The sequence below is a fragment of the Accipiter gentilis genome, chromosome 24, assembly GCF_929443795.1.
Source record: "Accipiter gentilis chromosome 24, bAccGen1.1, whole genome shotgun sequence".
In the NCBI taxonomy this organism is placed as follows: Eukaryota; Metazoa; Chordata; class Aves; order Accipitriformes; family Accipitridae; genus Astur; species Astur gentilis.
Genome location: NC_064903.1, coordinates 840873 through 861549, shown reverse-complemented (window position 1 = coordinate 861549; position 20677 = coordinate 840873). Strand labels below are relative to the sequence as shown.

The 20677-nt window shown below is 52.4% G+C and overlaps 1 protein-coding gene across 3 annotated transcripts in view; it reads right to left on the bottom strand.

The window, feature by feature from the left end:
- Positions 1–1623: 1623 nt before the first annotated feature.
- BCORL1 (BCL6 corepressor like 1) overlaps positions 1624–20677 on the bottom strand; it is a 30188-nt gene continuing 11134 nt past the window's right edge. For all 3 annotated transcript variants that reach the window (XM_049828241.1, XM_049828242.1, XM_049828243.1), the window contains 11 exons: positions 17859–20438; positions 17382–17547; positions 17056–17136; positions 16473–16898; positions 11650–11879; positions 11331–11537; positions 11073–11239; positions 10752–10897; positions 9760–9837; positions 4895–5048; positions 1624–3234 (listed from right to left, as the gene is read on the bottom strand). In XM_049828241.1, the coding sequence (XP_049684198.1) occupies positions 2958–3234; positions 4895–5048; positions 9760–9837; positions 10752–10897; positions 11073–11239; positions 11331–11537; positions 11650–11879; positions 16473–16898; positions 17056–17136; positions 17382–17547; positions 17859–20438 (4512 nt within the window). In that variant the 3' untranslated portion in view covers positions 1624–2957. The remainder of the gene's footprint in view (positions 3235–4894; positions 5049–9759; positions 9838–10751; positions 10898–11072; positions 11240–11330; positions 11538–11649; positions 11880–16472; positions 16899–17055; positions 17137–17381; positions 17548–17858; positions 20439–20677) is intronic.

The following is a 20677-nucleotide window of genomic DNA, read 5'->3' as shown; positions in this document are numbered from 1 at the left end:
ACCTACACTCGGGCTGCAGCTACATCTCCCTCCTGCCACCCTAGCAAGCCCTGGGAAGGCAGATGCAGCCGCTCCAGCTCCAGCGTGGGCCCACAGCAGTACCAACCCCAGCATGGGTGCTGCAAGGGAGGGGGTGCAGGCAGAGCACTTGAGGAATCCGGGGGCCTGGCACAGCGGGGACCCCCCCAAAGGGCTGGGGTGAACCTGGGCTGCAGAGCCCGGGGACACACAGACAGGTGTTCATGCACGTGCTGCTGCAGTGGCTGGCTGTGCACACAGAAGTGCATGTACACACGTGCACACACACATGTTCACACACACACAGAATCCCACTGCCGTAGGGGCCAGCTATGCGTGTGGACATCGCTGCCACAGCCAGATGTGCTTGTGCACCCCCCCATCACTGCTACTGCTGCCTGTGTGCGGGTACACCCACCAACCCCCCTCACCACCACAACCACCCCCAAACATGCACCCTCCTACTGTCCAGCCTGCCCGTAGGCACACCTACCCACAGCCAGCTGGGTGCCGGGGTTAAGGAAATCCCGTTCCCTCGCTCTTGTACCGATTAGTCTTTATCGTACAAAATCGTATGAACTGGCTGAAGATGCAGAGAGCGTACGTTGTATTCTGCACAGTCAGGGTTCCGTCAGCATGACTAAAGGACCCCAGCTCATTGCAAGGAGGAGAAGGACAGCCCCCACCCACCCTGAAGTTAAGGACCTTTGTTTCTTGGAAGCTTAAAGCCATCCACAAAGAATAAAGGACACCCCTGGACTACCCAGATCACGCCAGCGTGATCAAGAAAGGCACGGATAGATGATGACGCCATAGAATCACGGCTGCTTTGCAAGCAGTTGTGCGTGTGTCTCTGCGTGTGCGTGTTTTTCATGCCACCAGCAACCCCCCCCACCGCTTCCCACAGGCACGCACCCCCCCTCACCCCCACCCCACCAGTGCCGTGGCCGTGCGTGTGCCCCCAGCCCTGTCCCATGTTCCCGCGCACCCCTTCACTGCCTCCGCACAGGGGCTGACACTTTGAGAGCTGTTTTGGGGTTCAGGTGCACCGTGGGCACGTGGAGAGGCTGAGGCCTCCCTGCGCCCTTCGAGGGCACCTGGGCTGGGGAGTAGGGAGAGAGGTTTAAAATGGCTCTTTCCGAGGCCTGGTTTCCAAGAAGAAAACCCAAATAAAATCCCAGCAGTGCCCCACAAGCCCCCTCTGCTCCCATGGGGGTGAAGCCCGGCAGTGAACAGCTGCCCCACAGCCAGGGCTGCTGGGCACGGGGGCTGGACACAGCTCACCGACCATCAGCAGTGGTGGTTGGGTGCAGCTGGGCTCGGCCACAGAGCTTCCATTGTCAGCTTGAGTCCAGAAGCGGGTGTCCGTGCGCTGGGAGGAGCAGCAGGGTCTCCCCAACAGCTTTTCTGACACGACGACGTCCCCCTGCTCCATGGCTGCAGGGTGCACAAAGGCATCACTGCCAGCTGAGGCTGTGGGCAGCTCTGGGCAGGCAACCTTGCTGTCTCCCCTTGCTGACCCACAGGTTCAGGCCATCACACAAGGAAATCGGCCCGCAGCAGGCATCAGAGACGGAACAAGGAAGAAAAGGCAGGAGACGGGGGGCCTGATGCAGGTTTTTTTCTGTACATCAGTGTTTTTGACACCACAGCCTGTTGCTGCTTATAATAAAACAGAAATCAGAAAGAGCAACCAGAATACACACCCAAAGGCAAAAAACCCTCGGCTTAAACAAGGCGCTGCCCGGCCCCCAGAGGGGAGGCTGACAGCTGGGAGTCCAAGGGGAAGGGGTAACACCTGCCCGGGCTGGGAAGAAACACAACACAAAGGAAAAACGAACCAACAAAAAAACCCACCCAACGCTCCCGCTGCAGAGCAGGGGAGAGCCAGAAAAAACAAGATTGTCCCGTCCTCGGTCCCATTAGCACCTGTACAATAAAACTGTACCATCTCCTGGGAGCGGAGCAGCCCTGCCCCGCACCCGGGCAGCGGGCGCCGTGCCTGCCCTCTCCCAGAGAACTGCTCCTGGTGACACAGGAGGGGCGCGGGGAGCGGGGGGAGGCCGAGCAGACACCGCGCAGGGCAAGGAGTGGGCGAGAGACCCCGGGGCAGGGGGACAAGCTGCCAGGAAGCGTGGGGTGCGCTTGGGGTCCACGGGCTGCGCCTGCCCGTGTGATGGCCGCCGGGGAGTGGGAGCAGCAGCACGAATGAGATGCGGGAAGGAGCCCGGTGAGAGGATGGAGCAGCAGGGCTGGCTCTCAGCTGGCAAGTGAGCGCCTTCAGCACAAGCCAGCTCCAAAGCTAAGGGAACTGACCGTTCCCAGGCTCCCAGCCGAGGTGCCAGAGCCCGACCCTCGAGGGCCGTGACCCCCCCTGGGTCTGCGGCTCAGGGGCTGGCTGGTCCAGGGGGAGCGCCAGCCTCGGGGAGTGCTGGAGAGGGGCCGGAGGAAGCCCTCGTCCCCTAGCCCAGAGCTCACCATCACAGTGATACAGACTCAGCAACAACCAAGGAAACATTACAAATTAAATACTAATTAAATAAATACTATGGAAGACATTGGGAGGGGGAGGGGGAGCAAACAGAGAGGCGCAGTTCCATGGGGTCAGGCAGGGAAGGGGCAGTGGCACCCACCACCCCTCGCTTCGGCGGAGCCGGAGCCGCCACTGCCCCACAAGCTCCAGCTCACGCAGCCCCACGGAGGGGGCTTCAGTGCCCGCCATAGCCGGATGGGGCCGACGGCTGCAACCGCTGTCGCTTGTCGTGAAGGGACCCTGGGAAGTCCTTGGAGGCGAGGGTCCTCTCTCCCCAGCTGGAGAAGACCCTGAGGAGAGGAAGGCTGGCTGGCCAAAGACTCGGGTCCCTGCTGCTGGCACTGAGAGGGCCGCTTCCCGTTGGTCCTTATTATTGCCTCATGATGCAGGGAGCGATCCGTCCCCGTCAGCTGCTCCAGGCCTGGTACTCCACCGCTGAACCCAGCAGCTGCAGCAGCTCGGGCTCGTAGTGCACCAGCTCCACTGTCTCTGCAGCGCCCGGCGCTGGCTCGGGGCTCTCTGGCACCTCCTCCTGTGCCAGCACCTGGCTGAGAGAGACCTGGCGCTGGAACTCCGCCTTGGGCAGCGTGGCGATCTCGAAGTGCGGGAAGCGGGCCTGGAAGATGCGGGAGGACAGCTTCAGCCGCTTGAGCACGTCGGAGAAGAGGAACCAGTTGCAGGGCCTGCAAGGATGGCAAGAGGAGGAAACTCACTAAACGGAAAAGTAGTGCTTTTGTTGCTGCCTCTTCCAAGTCGCCTTTCTCCCCCCCTGCAGTCCAAGCCAACGTAATAGCCGCGGCGTCACAGGAGGTGGAGAAGGGAGCTCCAGCGCTGTGACCTGACTTAGCCCTCCCCGCGACGGAGGGGAAACAATCTACTTGGGCCCATCAGTGCAAGCTGCTGCTGACCATCGCTGGAGAAAAATGGGGCTAGGAGCAACATCAGAGGGAGGAGAGAGGGAGGCTGCCTGGCAGGCACGGCACAGAGACACCACGCGGCAGCAGAACGCATCTGGCCATGCAGCAGGATTGCTCGAGGAGAGCCCTGACTACACTCCTGCTCACTGAGGACGGCTGGGTCTGTCCCAAGCGACGCAGCCGTGCTTCCCCTGCCGTTGCACAGCCAGCGCTCTGCAGGGACGCGAGGAGCAGGACCCGGAGAGCTGCACATCTCCAGACACTGACGGTGTTCCTGCAAGGCTCTGTCTTCATCCCAGTATCTCTCATCCACGTTTGAAGGAAAACAACCCCCTAAGACACACAAGCTGCTCTTAACCTCAAGGAGCTGAAATGACTGACATGCCGCCAACTGTGAATGGGATGCCGGGGCTGTGACCACCAGTGGTACAGAACAGCAGGCACCAGACAGCTGACACAAAACCAACTACCTTTTTGGCTTTACCTCTGCTGCTTCTCGGTTTTGTTTTAAAACAAGTCCTTTCTTAAACCAAAGGGATCTTTCCTTGCTTGCTTCCCCCACATATAGGTCTCCCTCATCTATAGACCCTCAGTCTTTCTCCTCTTTTTATTAACTCTGGGGGACAAGACCAGGGAGACTAAAACAGGGACTGAAGGACTTCACAGGCTTCTTGACGTGCCAGCCATCAGCCAACGAATCCCAGGCTGGGACCTCTCTAAGGTTTCACTTGCCCATCTAAGTGAGCATCCCCCCCAGGTTCCTCCACAGTCACTGGAGAGCTGATTGGTCACACCCAGTGGTTCATCTCAGCCTGACATTCACTCCTGCCCTCGTTTGAATAAATCCTGCTGTCAAGTCATTGCTGACTGCAACAAGAGACGAAGGTGACCACCTCAGAGGTGGACCTCTGAGAATTAGTCAAACAAATTCCATCTTACCATGCATATTCCACTTGCTTCTCTGACTTAGGGCTTACAAAGTGTGGTTTCTACCCTCACATTTTTCTTAAAAAAGAGTCTATGCAATGCTTCATTATGAGATGGTGTATGAAGGGGAGTGTGTCACAAGAGGCATGTTACTGCCTCACCAGCAGCAATTTGCTCCTTCTGGGGAAGATGCAGTAGCTCCATTCCTCTGTGTCTCTACCTGGAGAACAAGGATAAACATATCTCCCCTTTGGAGGAGTGCTTTGAGATCTACAGGACAAGTGCAACTCTATGCGGCCTGTCTCCTTAGCACACAGTCAGCTTGGGCTCTTAGGCAGACATGTGAACATCTCGTGTTACCCCTCACCTGGAGGACAGCCTAAGGCTTTGTTGTACTGCTGCTATCCTCACAAGTTCAAGGGCTTTGTTCTGTGAGCTCCCCCTCCACCCCAGCATTAATGTCACCCAAATGCTCTCTGCTCCAGGAAAAGATACTCACCCCCGAGAGACTGACACTTGGAGGTTATAGCTGGGAAGCAGTGGCTTGTCTGAGAACTCAAACATGAAGTTGTCTGCTTCTTGCTCCTCTTCCTCCTGGTCTGAACTTCCTGGAGGGTTGAGCAGAAGATCGCATCCAATGCTATCTTTCCCCTCTGCAACAAGCAAAACAGATGTTGGTATTGCTCACAGTTTCACACCAGCCTGCGCTTATCACTCCCTGGGGAACAGCTCTGCCCAGCTGGACCGGCTACCACCACAATCTCATGTGCACCTTCCCACCGTGTCACAGCAACTGTAAGAGCCAAGTCCCAGGGGCTCCTCCTGCTGTCCTTCCAGCCCCTCATCTCAGAGAAACTCTGAGCAAGCACTGGCTGCTCTGCACACTGAGACTTGACTCAATGACTGGATTAGGTAGAAAGAAAATCTTATGTCACAGCAGCAACATTCAGGTTTACACTGATCCTGCATGCGAGACAAGGCACTGCCTGCTTGCAAAATCAGCCACTTCGACTGGCAGTCTTTTCTTGGGTCAACCACATGCTGACCTCCCAGACTCTCCCTGAAACAGCCTCAGCCCCCTGGTTTCTACCCTCACATGTCCTCGGCCTGGAAGAACCTGCATCAGAGAGGAAGGAGGTGGATGCATGAGATGCTTTGTCTGCACAGGTCCTATAAAGGAAGGCACTGTGGTCTGCTCGTTGAGTACTTTCCCACGCAGATCCTGCTCTTGACAACTGTCAGCAGGTTATCCAGAGGTGTGTGCCAGCAACTGTGTCTAAATAAGGACTGCAAGGCTGTGCCACCAAAATGTGCAGCGGATCTAGAGACTAATACAACCAAACAACAATAAGCGTGACTTCAGAGAACCAACCCCACAGATTTCTGGCTTAAAACTGGCTGTTCCAGGAGGTATCTGAGCTCCAGCAGGATTTGCTTCCGTAGGAGATGGAGAGTAGCACACTTGATCCTTAAACCATTTAAAGACAGTTAAATTTACTATTCACCAATCTGAAAAGCATCTGTTGAAAAATAGCTTGCTGCCTGGATTTTATTATTAAGAGGTATGAATAGTCTTGGGTTTGCAGAGTGTTTTTGACCTGCTGAGATAATACAGTGTAACTCAAAAAACTTCCAGAAAATAGAGTTTAGATTCTACAGAGAGAAGTCAGAACAAATGTGCTTGTACGCAAATAAACCAATCATACAAAAGTTCAACACTATGCACGAGAGAAAAGGCTGCAAAAAAAAAAAAAATCTTATGGTGTGCTGCATGAGAAAGCTCCACGCACCATACTGCTCTACGAATAAATGCAGCACCCAGCAAGCATGTTATTTTAATAGAGAAACAACAGCAGATGACAGGAGACATAGACTCAACCGGGGTCTCGGAGAAAAAAATGAAACAATTTCTTAATCCTGCCAAGGAAAAAAAATTCCCTAAGAAACAGAAAAACAGGGTGCTTAAATCTTCAAAACTTATTGTAGAATAGGACAAAAATAAGTGACATGAATATTGGCCTGATATCACTGCTAGGCAAAGCTCAGATGCCATCACTGAAAAAACTCAAATTTCTTGAGCAACCCAGGAAAAAAGAATTAAATGCATTCAATGTGGCAACAATATGGTCCAATGTCTATCCTGAAAATCCTTCTCACTCAGTCCTGTTCATTAGCCCAAGTGAAGGCTGCAACAAGAACAGGAACATCCTGTACCACTGCAGAGTCACAGGGAGACAATCAGGCACAACAATGCTAGTCCCAGGTGTAGAACAAAACCCTGGAGTGGGACTTTGTATCTGGAACTACAGTAGCATGAAGTGCAAGATGCTGATGACTTTACCATACTCAGACCTCAGAGATCCCACACCCTGGCTTCCCTCATTATCTTTTGGCCCCCAGAGATTTGCAGGCCTAAAGGAAAATGTGGACAACATTCCTGCCTCAAAGAATAGAAACAGATCAAGCAGGGGCCTGGGATTTCTCCTCCACCCTGAGGGACATGCAATGTTTTGTGCTTCAGCTGGTGGATCTGATGGAAAGGGAAACTTTGAAGGACTGAATCATTGAAGGAGGAGAACTGTTTTCTGCTGAGCTGGTTTGCTGCCTGTGACAGCTGGGAGCAGCTCAGTTACTCCAGAGCAGAACCAGGTACTTCCCTGCCCTGGGGAGTATCTGCTTTTGGTAACCCGAGGTGACTGCTGAAGATAACTGAGCCAACTGATTTTTACACTCAGTAAAAATCACTGTAAAGAAACCAGGCCCTTGTCTCAGGCTCAGGCATCTTGCTCTTCCTTGCCAACTCACACAGTGTCCTGCAGTACTGCCTGGAAAAGCACAGGTGACAATGCTGTAAAACTGCCATTTCACTATTGCTGTAAGCTGACCTAGGTGTGGATGAGAAGGAAGGTCCCTTTCTGTGCCCACTGAAAACAGACCTGGCAGGATAAAGGATTACTTCCCAGCTGGGTTAGTTCCTTGCCGCAACTTGCCACGCAGCCTCCCAAAGGCAGTATCAAGGGCAGCACGGGGAACACTCCATGCAGAAGGGCAAAAGGAGGGGCAGCGTGACTGACCCTCTGACAGCAGTGTGGTGGTGCTTCAGCTTGGGATCTCTGCTGTCCTCTCTCCGAGCCAGAAATATCCCACAAGCAACACCAAAGCCATGGACTTTCAGAACATTTTGTGTGGCTGACATTACTCCAGGGCTCATCACTCTCATGTCTAGGAGGAACCTATGTTCTCCCAAGCACTGTGCAGAGGTACCTGTTAAAGTCTGAAGCACTTGAGATGCGAGCATTAGCACAACCAACACTGGAAGGATCTTTCCACTGCAGCAAGGATGAAATGATGTTTCTAGGGAAGGGTACGGGCAAATCAATACAGGATTTGTCTGTCTTGTTAACCAACTTCAGGTAGCACAGGAGAGAAGGAAGACAAAACCTGACAGATGGTATCATGTGAATGACAGAGACCCAGTAGAGACACATCCACAGTGGTTAGGATTTAGTGTGAAGTTCTACTGGAAGAGGTAGGACATGTTTAACAGAGAAGGTAGTAGTCTTCCACCACCAAATAAAGAAATACTCTGTAAAGCTCGACTAAGGTCTACGGGAAGGAAAAGAAGTGCAGTCCCCAGCACTCCCTGTGGAGATTTTCCATGTATTAGCCAAGTGTCTAAGTAAGGCCCTTGTGAGTAGTGAACTGCCATCACTGATGGCATCCCAATACCCCTCCATTACCCCAAGAAATACCAAAAGAGTCCGCGATGGTTTGCTTACTGAAAAAAAAAAAAAAATCCTTCTTTTTGCCTACAGGGGTGGAGGACAGAAATATGGGAAGACATGATGCAAGACAAGATTTTTCAAGACAAGCTGAGGGATATGGAAATGAAAGAACTGAAACAGGCAGTTAATTTGAACAAAACACAATCAGCTTGCTTTTCCAAGATCCACCGGTTACATTTCAGGCATTAGGGTATAAAGAAAAACAAGATGGCACATTTCTAAATTACATGCATGTGGCAGTGGGTCTCCTAGAGGGTATGAGAATTGGCAGTCTACAATCCCATGCCAAGATCTTCAAGAGGAAAGGACACTGATGAACGGGACATAAGCAGATACTAGAACTCAAACACATAAACTTGCTAGGTAACCAAGAACTCAGCATGCTGCAGTAACCAAAGAGAGCCAAACTCTCCTACCCACAAAACCACACAGAATTTTCCTTCCTTGTTTATCAGAGAAATCCAAGTGGGAATCAGTGATAAATGAAAAGGGATAATATCTTTACTTTAAAAATATTACAGTCAAAGAATAGCTATTTTTCTTGTGGTAAAGAGGCTGCTTCTTAAAGGCTTGTGATAGCTTCAATGTGAGTGAGAAATCTAGAGGAAGGAGGCTGTGGTTTCAACAGTTTCCTTGGCATGCCTGAGGTGCAAAAGCCTATGAACAAAGCCTTCTTAGGAGTACAGAATTTCTTCTATTCTGAAATGAAGAGACATCAGGGTCCTCCAAGGACAAGTCCTCTACCAAAAGCACCCTCCCATATGTATCTGATTTTTTTCATTTCTAGAAGGATGTCAGAAATGATGGAGGTGACCAACTAAAATCAACAGCCTTTTTTTTAGCTTGCCAGCATAAATAATCTAAGTCTTTATGAAGGGCTTGGCAGTGCTGATCCACTGCCTCAGAAGTGGTTGGGAGGGACTCTGCAAGTCTGCCACAGGCCCACGGCTAGATCCAGAACATCTTCATTCACGGACCCTAGGGGAACTGGAACAACACAGTGAACTATTTGTGGACCTTGTGCCTGTATCGTTTCAAGAAAACTTCTAAGCTGGTAACCACAATTTTCAGGAAGTGACAGTAAAAGGTACAAGTCATGCCTTCACTGGGAAATGCCTGGCATTGTAAGAAGAGGACTTTCTCCAGATGAATATCTCCCCTCCAAAGAAGAGGAGAGGGACAGGCAGCTCTGGAACCTGGAAGTTCAAGACTTCTATACCTTGAAGGAAGAAGTATGTCCTCTGCCTTCCTTGGTTTTATCTTGATGACTGGTTAGCAGGGAACTGCTACAAGAATAACATGCTCTGGGATTGATACCCAAAGACACTCAGGAATCGCCAGCAGCACTTGGAGTCTAGTCTTGCATGCTGTGTTCAGCCTGCTTGGAGGGATCCATACATGCAGCTTCCCCCCCAAAAGTACCTTTCAGGAGCAACTCCCAGCATGTAACATTACAGTAAGATCTCTATCCAAGACGTGAGTTGGGAGGGACACAGACCCGAGTGAATGATGTGTCATTACCTAGCATCACTTCTCTCTGCTCTGCCGCTGGAAATGAAATGGCATAGACTGAACTCACCTAGTACAGAGCTGCTGTAGAAGTCCCATGCTGTTCGAGGATCTCCATCAGTGCGCCCCTGGAGATCTGAAAGGTAATCTAAAGAGAAAAAATTGAGAGGGTTAATGCTTATCTACTGGCCAAAGCATAATCCTGGCATGCATATCCATTGATCCTGGGTAAGCCACTTCACCTCTGCTGCTTTTCCCCACTTTGCAGTTAGGTGTTGTGGCAAAAGCTGAACTGTAACTTGCAAGAAGGGTACCCACACTCGGGAGGGGGACAACATGACCCTGGGCCTCAGAACATGAAATAGAAGCTGAAAAGGGAAAACAACTGACAACACTAAGTGGGTTGGAAAGAAAGGTTCTTAGGGTTGTCTTGAGTTCAAAATTACATCTTCAACACCTGCATGTATAGTTAAGCCTGGAGGAGCTCAGACAGACAGCTGGCAAACAAGATTTTTTGGGGGAATCACCGCTACTCTAGCTGTCTCTTCCTTGCTGTTGTGTAGAAGCCACAACACTCATCTTGCTTTTACACAAACAGTGCGGAGAGCAGGCATGCTTCACTCTCGGCCACAGGGATCCAAAATGGTCCTTTCTAACAATGTCAGGCAGGCAGCATTTGGGCAGAGCTGTTTTTGAGTAGAAGGCATCATTACTTGGCAGCAAAAATATGTTCACTTTGGTTATGCAGTAGAACCAGGAACTGTGGAACAGTGCCTCCAAGCCTCATACACAGCACTGTCTTTAGTTGTGTGACCACAGCATTGCCATCTCCTTGCACATTAAAGACGGAAAAGTGACTTGTATCTTGTGTGGAAAGCAGTATACAATTCTATAATTAAAGTTTGGGTGGTAAACACACACACACATACACATCAGGACAGAGCAAAATTATTCAGTCACCTGCTGCTCAGGCACTTCTAAACCCTTTGACACCCAGATTTGGTCCTGTATGCTGCCAGACAGAAGGATAGAAGCACTGCCACCCCCAGACTCAGCACCTACCACAGAGGAAGCGCTTCATCACTTCACTGGTGGCAAGCTTCACAGCTGTCTGCCCAGAGTAAGTGGCCAGAGTGGGATCAGCACCATAGGAGAGTAGAAGCCACATGGTTTCCAGGTTGTCGTTTGCTACTGCATCATGGACAGGCCTGCAAGGACAGAAGCATTGGCAGAAAAAGAAGAGACTGAGAGAGTTTGCAAAGCAAATGTTTTGGATTAAGACAAATCCAGTGATGACCAACAGCTCATCCTGAAAAACAGGCCCTGCTCCCTGCCCCCACACTTCTCAGTGCTTCCGCAGGTGTTCCCCTCTCACTGGCTTGCCTTGTGCCATCCTGTGCACTGCAGTTCACGTTGGCACCGTGCTCTAGCAGAATGTGGAGGATGTCGATCCAGCCTCGTGCACAGGCTTCGTGCAGAGCTGTGTAGCCAGCGTTGTCACGATGGTTCACGTCGCTGCTCTTTTTCTGCAGGCAATAGAGCACTACATCCTACAGGAACAAGAGCATTGTGGGCCTGGTTACACACAAACCCAGACAAGGCAGCACAGGACACAAAGTAGAAAAGGGCACCAAAACTTACCTTGTAGCCCAGGCGAGCTGCTCGCTGCAGAAGGGTCTCCCCTGCATTTTTGTTCACAATCAGCCGTCGAGCGCCAGGAGGAATGTTTTGGGCCATGGGCAATTCGGGGGAACTCCCTGGGCTGACCCGATGGGACTTACAAAGTGTCCACAAGTCCTGGGGCTTCTTCAGAGAGCGCATTTTGGGCTGGTTCCAGCAGCCTTTCCCCTGGAAAAGAAAGGAATACAACTCCTTGGCACATGTTGCCATGGCATACTAACAGGAGTCCCCTTCTCTCTCTTCTCCCCATGCGTGCTCCCCTCATCAATCCAAGCCATACCTTTCCCTCATCACAGATCCCTGCCAGGTGTTTTGTTTTACATTTGCGTTTTCCTGATGGTTTCTCCAGCTCTTCTTGGACAGGAGAGCTGTCAGAGTGCTCCAGGAAGAAGCCATTCCGAAAGTCTGGGCGTCCTTGAGATTTTCGGGGGGATGGGGAAAGCCTGCTCCTCAGTCGTAGCTCTGTGCCTTTACCCTTCACAGGCTCTTTCTGCTTCCGGTACCTAAAATCTAAAGGAAAAATGGCAATGAGGAGCTTCTGTAGGTACAGCACTAAAGGCCAGCAACCCAGACCTCTGCCACCAGACAAAACAAACTGCCCATCGTTGATGGCTGCACATCCAGAAATCCAGACCAATGGTGGAGGCACCGCAGTAAGTAGAAGCAGAGTGAATACACAGATTCTCCCCTTCAGGAACAGATTCAGCATGGTCACAGGACACTCAACGACAGACAGCGGTCCTGCTCTGAAAAGGCCGAGCCTACTGAGAGCTGGGGCTTGCACACAACCGAGTAAGGCTTTTCCTTAGGTCTCACAGGGAACCCAGTACAAAACAACCCAGATTGTCAGCACACTTCCCAGTAGTTTGGTAATTGCATGCTGCCAAATGGTGCGCTCCCCTACCTGCGAGGCTGAACAGGACTCACAGGGTATACCCCTTAGAGAGACAGAAAACGCGGGAGGCATCCCCTTTAAGCTGCCTGTGAACAGTCATTGTTTTGCTGCCTACAAAACCAGACCCTGCCTTGCCCTCTCACGTCTTCCCCTTAAGTTAAGCAGCACATTAAAGTTTCAATTAATATGCATGCAGGTAGGAAGTACCAGGGTGCCTCAAGAGAAATCCAGTCTTTTCTTCCTTGCATTATACAGAGCTGCAGGTTGCTCATTACAGAGCCCTGCGCATCATGCAAGGACAGGTGCTCTGCTTCCATGAAACAGCAACATCCTGTAGCAAAGGCACGACAGCAACAGGAAAACAAAGTATGGAACGAGAAAGTAAAGCCCTGTGAACAAATAACCACCTTGGCTTGTATGATGCCATACACCTCCCTCTGCGCAGGTGATCACTGTTGGAATGAAACAGGTTACAAAGGAAGAGACCTGTGCAGACCAAAGGACAGAGGAGGCATCTGTACACAGCTTTGCAGAGTCTGAGTCTCTCAAGCCAGGCTCTCTCCACAGTTTTGGGAACAAAGACTTTGCTTCATTTCTAGGTGAAAAGCTAGATGCCCCAGTGGGTTAGTTCAAGGGATCAAGAGGATAAACTCCAGAAATGAAACTTTCTATCCGTTAGGGACACTGCTGCCTCCAGTGCCAAGGCAGGTTTTGCAGATCTCCAGGAGCAGCGTCTTCAGCTTCCACATTATGCTGAGACTCTAGATTCTCCACATCAAGCACCACATATAACTTCCACTTATGTCTTGTTATTGCTAGGAAGCAGGGGCCATGGATCTTGCACAGAAAAATGGGTTTGGCCAAGATACCAAGGTAGAACCACAAATAAAATCTCAAAGCAAGCATGTCTCAAGTACTGTTGTGGTGTTCTGGTCTCCACATCTCAGGAAGAATGGAGTGGAAGTGGAGAAAGGCAACCAAAACAGCTGAGGGGTGGAGAAGCTGCCCTACAAGAGAGTCTGGGACTCCTCAATCTGGAGAGGAGAAAGCTGAGAAGGACATGACCAAAATTTGCAAAAATCATAACAGGGTGGATCAGCTGAGTGGAGGAATCTTGTTCACCCAACCCTGCAGCACAAGACTGAAGGGCACTTGATGAAACGAGCGAGAGATCAGTTAAAAAACACAGAATAAAGGACTTTGCACAGCACGGAGGGAACTTCAGGGCTTCACTGCCACTGGAGTTGATGAAGCCAGGTGTTATCAGCAGGACCAGAAAGGATTTGGGCAAAGTCATGGACAACAGACCCATAAACAAGGTGTAGAAGGCCTGGGTAGGGACAGCCCTCATTTAGCTGCTCTGGATGCAGGGGAAGCCCACGTGGCTTAAGTCCAGGAAGCAGCTGTGCTTGACTGCTGTCCCTGCATAGCCTCTGCACTTGCCACAGTCAGGAGAAAACTGCGGGCTAGACAGACCCTGACACAATGCAGCATGCTGGATGTACTTAGGCAAGGAACAAGAGACATCTCCTTGTTCTGAACAAAGTGGCATGCACCCACGAGACATGGTCTGGGGCAGCAGGTCTGAATTCTGCATGCACAACTCTCAGGCTGTAACTAAGCAAAGTTTTAGCGATGATACTTGTCAAGAAGGCAGCACACAGCAATCACTAGTCTGCTTGCTGTTGTGGAAGCAATCATCGGACAGAGCTTTCTGCCGGGCTGTCTGTAACACTGTCCTTCTCTTTTTTTACAGCATTGCGACACTTTCACAATGAATGCACGGCAGTATGCAAGGACTTGAGATGTTCCTTTCCTGATATCCAATTCCTTCTGCCAGCGTGCAGGGGCTCTGTGTTCTAGAGCAAAGCTCTTAAAGTAGCCCAACACTGTAGTGTTAAATACACCTCACCTGGCAGGACACATGTCCATGTCAGAGAACACCTTCCCAGCAATGAATAGCACCCTTGGGCTATGGAGGAGATGGGTAGGAAATGGCACAAACCTAAGAAGAGTCAGGAATGTGGCCAGGAAGAGCCAAGTCTCTGACTGGTACGTGAAGAGAAAGGGGTAAACTGCTGACATGTCAGACAACATATAGCAAACAGGATGGTCTGTGCTTGCAAGTGGCACACTCCAACAGCCCCTGCACACCCAGCAGGAGGGAAACCCAGCGACTCCATTGCTCCTCTGAGCACAGAGGGGAGGTGGACAGTGGGTTTCTCTAGTCCAGAGGTCCAACACATGCCTCTGGCAGGAATCTGCATCTATTTTCACTCTTCAGTATCTAAAGGAGACAGAGGAACACCACTGGCTCAGTGCTCTCATCAATGCATACACCTCAACCATAGCTGAGTGGCAGTGAAACTCCAGGGCATGCACTCATAGGTGAGGAACAGCCAGATCAAAGTGGTCCACCTGAAAGCAAGGCGGTACCAGTCAAAGAGAGGAGACACTGCCAGTGGATCCAAGCACTACCTTCACCATCAAAGGGATATAGCCTCCTTCACCCAAGTGCCTGCCCCGAAGCCTAGAGGTCCTGGTTGTTTCTTAGGTGCACTAGATGATGAGATGGCATTAGCAACCAAAGGTTGCTTGTGTTTACCCCTCTCCTGGAAGGGATTCAGCACCAGCGAGCCAGGTGTTTGTCAGTGGATCGCTGCATTTCATACCCGAAGACAACGCAGATTCTTTAGCTAGTACAGGAAACAGTGGCCTGCTTTCTCCAGACACGTGGGCTGGCCCCCTATCCCTCCTCTGGCTGCCAGCCAGCTTACAGTGCCATTGTAATGCCCAGGTCCTCATCTCCAAAGCTAGCAACGGCTCTAGGCCACAACTTCTAAAGCCAAAATACAGAAGCTCACATATCTGAGGGCCGAGCAAGCAGTCCCTGAGGGAAACAGGCTCCTGGACAGAAGACAGACACTCTTAAGACATGGGGTAAAGATCCTGGAGAAAAACCTCCCAAATGCTGCTGCACTCAAACCTCCTTCTCAGGCTCTGTTTGCAACAGGTGTCAGCAGGAGACAGTCCGAGAGCACCCTTGAACTGTGAAGATGCCAGGAAGTCCATCAGAAACTTTATTCTTGGTCTTACAGAGGCACCCAGACACTGTAGCAATAGGGTAAAACTGTGCCAGAGCAGAAACATAGCTTGGGAGATCAGCTGGTGGGAGGACAACGGCCATCTCTACTACTTCTCGCAGTGCCTCAGCAGCACCTCAGCCTCTCCTGAGAACTGTCAATCTGAGCACCAACGTGGCAGAAGGCAACAGGTCTGTATCCACTACATCACCCCCAAGAGAAAGGCCCAAGGGTACGGAGGGCTGGCAGGAGTGCTTCACCCAGCACTAGTTTGGACATGCTCTTCTGCAAGCCTGACAGAAGTTACCTGTGGGACACTCAGACACAGCTAGGAGCTACCAGCCAGCTGTCAGCACACACACCGAGACATCGGCGCACTGCTGGATGAATCCCAGCCTTACTTCCAATGGCCTCAAACTGTCCCTACATGGACAGAGAGAAGGGACCGCAGAGACTGCTAAACCTCACAGAAACACACATCAAAGACTTTGGTTTGACCACATGGTCTAGGCAGTTATAGGAGAAAACACAAGAGCAGAGGTAGAGCAGTGAGCAGGATACAGGCAGGTGGCACAGCATTCCCCTCCTAGCAAAGCTGCAAATATGAACCAGAGAGGGGGATTTCTCCATCACTTGCAGACACTCTAGCTTTGTTAATCCTCTCTCCCTTGTGCTCCCTGGTGCAAGCTTGCAAGTTGCCTTAATAAAGCAAGACAAAGCATAAAGAAGCCCAGTTGAATTGTGATGGCTCCATGTCCCTCTACTTTAGCCAGGAATGCTGAACACTACTCCCAGGGGCCCATGCTTGTCCAGAAATATTCCACTGTGCTACCTCGTCTGATTCTCATTTTCCCACGCCCTCTGTCTTAATCTGAGGGTAAGATCAGTATTTGATTAGCCACATAAGCTGCTGTTTCCTACTCTGAAATTTACTGTAAATATTTTTTAAACAAGAGCTTATCAATTGAAGCAGTCCATGCTGTGGACATCTAGCCATTAATAATAATGGCATTTCATGATTACAACACCCCCCCAAAATCCCACACACAACAAAAAAAGCAACAAAACAAAAAAAACCCATGTCGATCCCCAGCCCCGTACCAAAAACCCCTTCCCAGATTGTACCCGCTTTGGATTTTCGCCTCCTGTAAGGGTAGCCCACTCGCTCTTCCTCTCGCTCAGTCAAATATTCCCCTGTCTGGTATTTCCGGCTTTTCTGTCGTCTCCTTTTCTTCCTTTTGATGTGGCTGTCATCTTCTTCCTCCTCCTCATTGGGCTCCCACAGCTGCCTGGGTGATTCCACTCTCCAGGGCAGCTCCCGGGTCCTCCTCGTGTAACAGCTGCTCCTCTCAGACAGAGACCTGTCCCTGGCCCTGCGACTATGATAGTGTGATGTCCTGTGGGATTTTCGCAGCTTGCGACGTTTCAAGGATGTCTCCTCCTCCTCTTCCTCCTCCTCTTCTTCCTGATCCTCCTCCAGCAATGGTAAAATCTCCTGACCACTCACATCACACTCTCCCGTCACACCAGCAGAAGAGCCAGCAATGCTTCCTGCAAGAGAGTGGGATTTCTAGCTGACAAAAAGGCCAAGAGTATCTATAAGAAAAACCTGCAAGGCAGGACAGAAGACAGGCACAAGGCTAACTAAACAGGGAAACGCTCACAGTCCGCCCAGGACTCCCACCTGGGTCCCCTGGCACTAACTCACCTGACTGACTGCGCGTCCGGCTGCTCAACACCACTGGAATGAAATCCCGAAAGTTGTTCTTGGGCTTCTTCTCAAGGTAACCTGTGGGGAAAACTGAGCCTTGAGAAAACACGCCACAGATCCATGCATGCACATCTGCTGGCCTGCGAAAGGCAATCCAGCATCATGCTGCAGCTCTATTTTGGATCCCAACATGCTAAAGGAAGCCAGTAGGTCCAGAAGCTGTTCAGCTTCAGGGGAGCAGTGGTTTGGCCCCATGGGCATCAGGGCGACAGGAACAGCTGCAGACTGACCCTGCAAGAACACATTGCCATTCACAAAAGTACCTTCCTCGTGGCTGTCCCCGCGGTGCACCGGAGATGGGAACTCTGTCTTTGCTGGCCTTCTGCGCTTACGCTTTACCCTGAGGCTGTTGTGATCCTTCACTGATCCCAAGCTGGTTCGGCCTTCTCGTTTGCTGAGTTCATGCGGATTGTCATGGTGTTTTCGCCACTGCGAATGGAGGACACAGACTGAAGCTTGAGCTGCTGACTGACTGAGCTGGAGTAGCAAAGGAGAAGGGACAAAACGTTGTCCCCCACTCACCATGCTGGTGCCCTCCAGCGATTTTGACACCCCAGACCCGTTTTTGCTCTAGATAGCCTGCAGACACAGGTACATCAATCCACTGCCAGGTAATGCCAAAGAGCATGGGTGGAAAACCCTGTGCACTCAGCTGCCCTCCTCTACGAGCTCCCTCCTCACCCCCAACCTCACCTGCTAACCTTTGCCATAACCCCACAGTCCCAGCCCATCCCACCCACCTTCCGGCCATGCACACTCCGGCTCCCCGATTTGCTTGGGGACTCCTCACTGTCCTGGGCTTGGCACTTCAGTCTCTTGTGGGCCTGCCTGGTGTCCCCATCCTGCTGCCGCTTGGACTTGCAGCGCACACTGCCCTCTTGCTTGATTTGGCCTGCTCCTTTGAGCTTGACCTCTGCAAAGGCCTGAGGAGCAGTCCCAGCTCGCAGGCAAGTCACAGAAGTAAATGACACGTCACACTCCACTCGCTCCTTCTTGACCCTGCACAGATCCACCTGACGCATGCACTGCAGGGGTTCTGCAGCTGGTGGCTCCTGAGAGCCTTCACAGCCTGGCTCCTTGCATTGACTCTCCGCAGCCACAGTGGGCACCTCTGAAATCATTCGCAGGTTCTGCTGCCCAGCCGTGGGCAGATCATGGGATAAATACGCTGCTAACACTTGGTTTTTGGGCTTTGCATCCAACTGTTTGAGGCTACAGCTCCCCTGGGGAGCCTCAGTCTGTACATTGCCCTCCTTACTGGAGTCAGCCTCTAGTTGCTCACACTCCTGACTCTTCTGAGGGTTGTCCAGCTTCTCCTTCCCCCCTTTCACATCCAAAGCACTGGTCTGAAGAGATGGACCTGCGTCCAACGGGACTGGATTGGCCGGCTCCTCGTAGAGCTTGGGCAAGGCCCGGCAGCTCTTGCTCTTGGCGGCAGCTTCCCGTTCCTGAGGTGGGAGCCTGGGCAGCCCCTCTGGCAGGCTCTGGGCGGCTGTGCTGGACTCTGTGGGCTGGACACTTGGGAATGTTGGGAGCTCACCGGCACCAGCTGGCTTGCAGGAGCTGTTCTGGTTTGGGGGTAGCTGCCCTGCTGTGGAGATGCCAATTGAAAGCAGGGGAGTCTGATGATAAGGAGACCAGCCAAGAGGCAGAAGCTGAGGATTAGAAGGTTTTCCATTCACGGGGCATCGTGGGTACACACTTCCCTGGCCGGGATTCCAGGCGGAGCTGTCCTTGGACTGACACAAAGGAGCTCCTGGAACAACTCTGCCATGAAGATGTCTCCTGGCAGGATCCTGCTGTCCTTCTGTGCTGACCTGGTTGGCTTTCTTCCCACAGGGAACCCCAGCGCTGCGAGGCTCTCCCTGATCGATGATGGAAATAGGCTCCTGCTTGGGAAGGTGGCGCGGGTCCCTGTTGAAGCTCACACCCGGGTCCTTGCTGAGCAGTAGCGAGGCAGGCACTGGGTTGGCAACGCCGACGTAGGTGCCCGGAATGGTGCTGATGAGTGTGGTGTTCTTCACCCAGGAGCCCTGCTCACCGTTGCGCAGGAACTCAGGGAAGATGACTAAGGGAGGGGTGGTGCCGAGACACGAGGTGACGCTGCTGCCCGTAGTCTGGGCCGCACGCTGGGACTTGGACAGGACCGTGGTGAGAAGTGCTTTACCACTGGTGTGCACGGGTGTGAGGATGGGCATAGGAGGTGTTTTGCGCTGACTGGGTGGAGGCAGTTTCTGACGATTTGACTTGGAGGAGAGATCGAGAGGCATCTCGCTGCACTCTGGAGAGGAGACCATCTCACGCTCCAGCTGTGGAGGGGACTTCAGAGGGGAGAGCGAAGTGGCAGCAGCCCCCGGTGCATGCGGCTCCGGAGCTGCTGGGGCTCTGGCTTGCGCACCAGTGCCAGAAGAGGGAGCAGCGCTCCCACACGATGCTGCCAGCGGAGGCTGGCTGGATGAGAGGGAAGGGCCAGCAGTGGACGGGGGAGCACCCTCGGCAGCAGCCTGGGCACCGCTTCCGCCTGAGGGCGAAGGGCAGCTAAGCTGGTTCACCTCCACAGATACCACTTTGGCATCTGAAGCCAAGGGTCTGGTGACGGAGAAGGTGTAGGGGTAGGAGCGCAGCTCTGGGGAAGCAATAATGCCTGGCAGGCAACGCTCGTGTAGGTAGGAAGGCAGGACAGGGAGGGTGAGCGTGGAGGAGACCCCCAAGGTGGCTGGAAGTGTAGCCACGCTGAGCGGCTGCCCGCAGCTGGGTGGTGGGATGTACACCAGCGACTGGCTCGGGCTCAGAACTGCCCCAGCCTGAAAGGACAGGGGCAGTTTTTGCATAGCAGGGGCCTGAGATGTGGGAAAGCACACTCTGTTCAAAGTAAAAGTAGCGGGAGTGGAGGCAGAGGTGTTGCAGCTGGAGACAACCACAGACAATGTCCCTTCTGCCAGCATGCCCGGCCCTTGTGTTCCAGCGCTTGGGGTGGTTTTCTCCTTCTCAGCAGGCTCGCTCTCTGGAGCCACAGAGCAGGCTGGAGGAGCATCAGCCTGCTTGTCGCTGTGAGGATCTGCAGGTGTCCAGGCAGCATCAGCACCACTGCTCTCCTGCTCTGCAACTCTGGGGATTGCAGGCTCCTGCCCTCTGCCATCCCCCTGGCTTGCCAGAGGGCCCAGGGCATCATCTTTCACACTCTTTCCTGCACACTCCAGGTTTGGGTTGCGATCAGGTGGCTGCTCTTCCAGTTTGGGCCCAAGCTTCTCCTCCACCTTGCCATCAGCATCCAGCCCCTGGGCACTGCTGCCACCACCACTGACTGCTGTGAGCTCCACCTGCAACAAGAAGGGAGACGGTGTTCTTGAGAGCTGTGCAAGTGGCTCCTAGCGAAGTAGGCAGGACCTTCTCTCTAGCCCCCCCCCAGGACACAGAGGCAGAAGTGGCAAACAGCTCTTGCCGAACTAGAGCCTTGCTTTGCCCTTACTGCACCTAGGTGCCCCACTCTTGAGAAGGGGCCCGCGGGACCCACTAGGGTACATGCTCTTGCCTGTTCTGTCAGGGAAAGGCCTTCTTG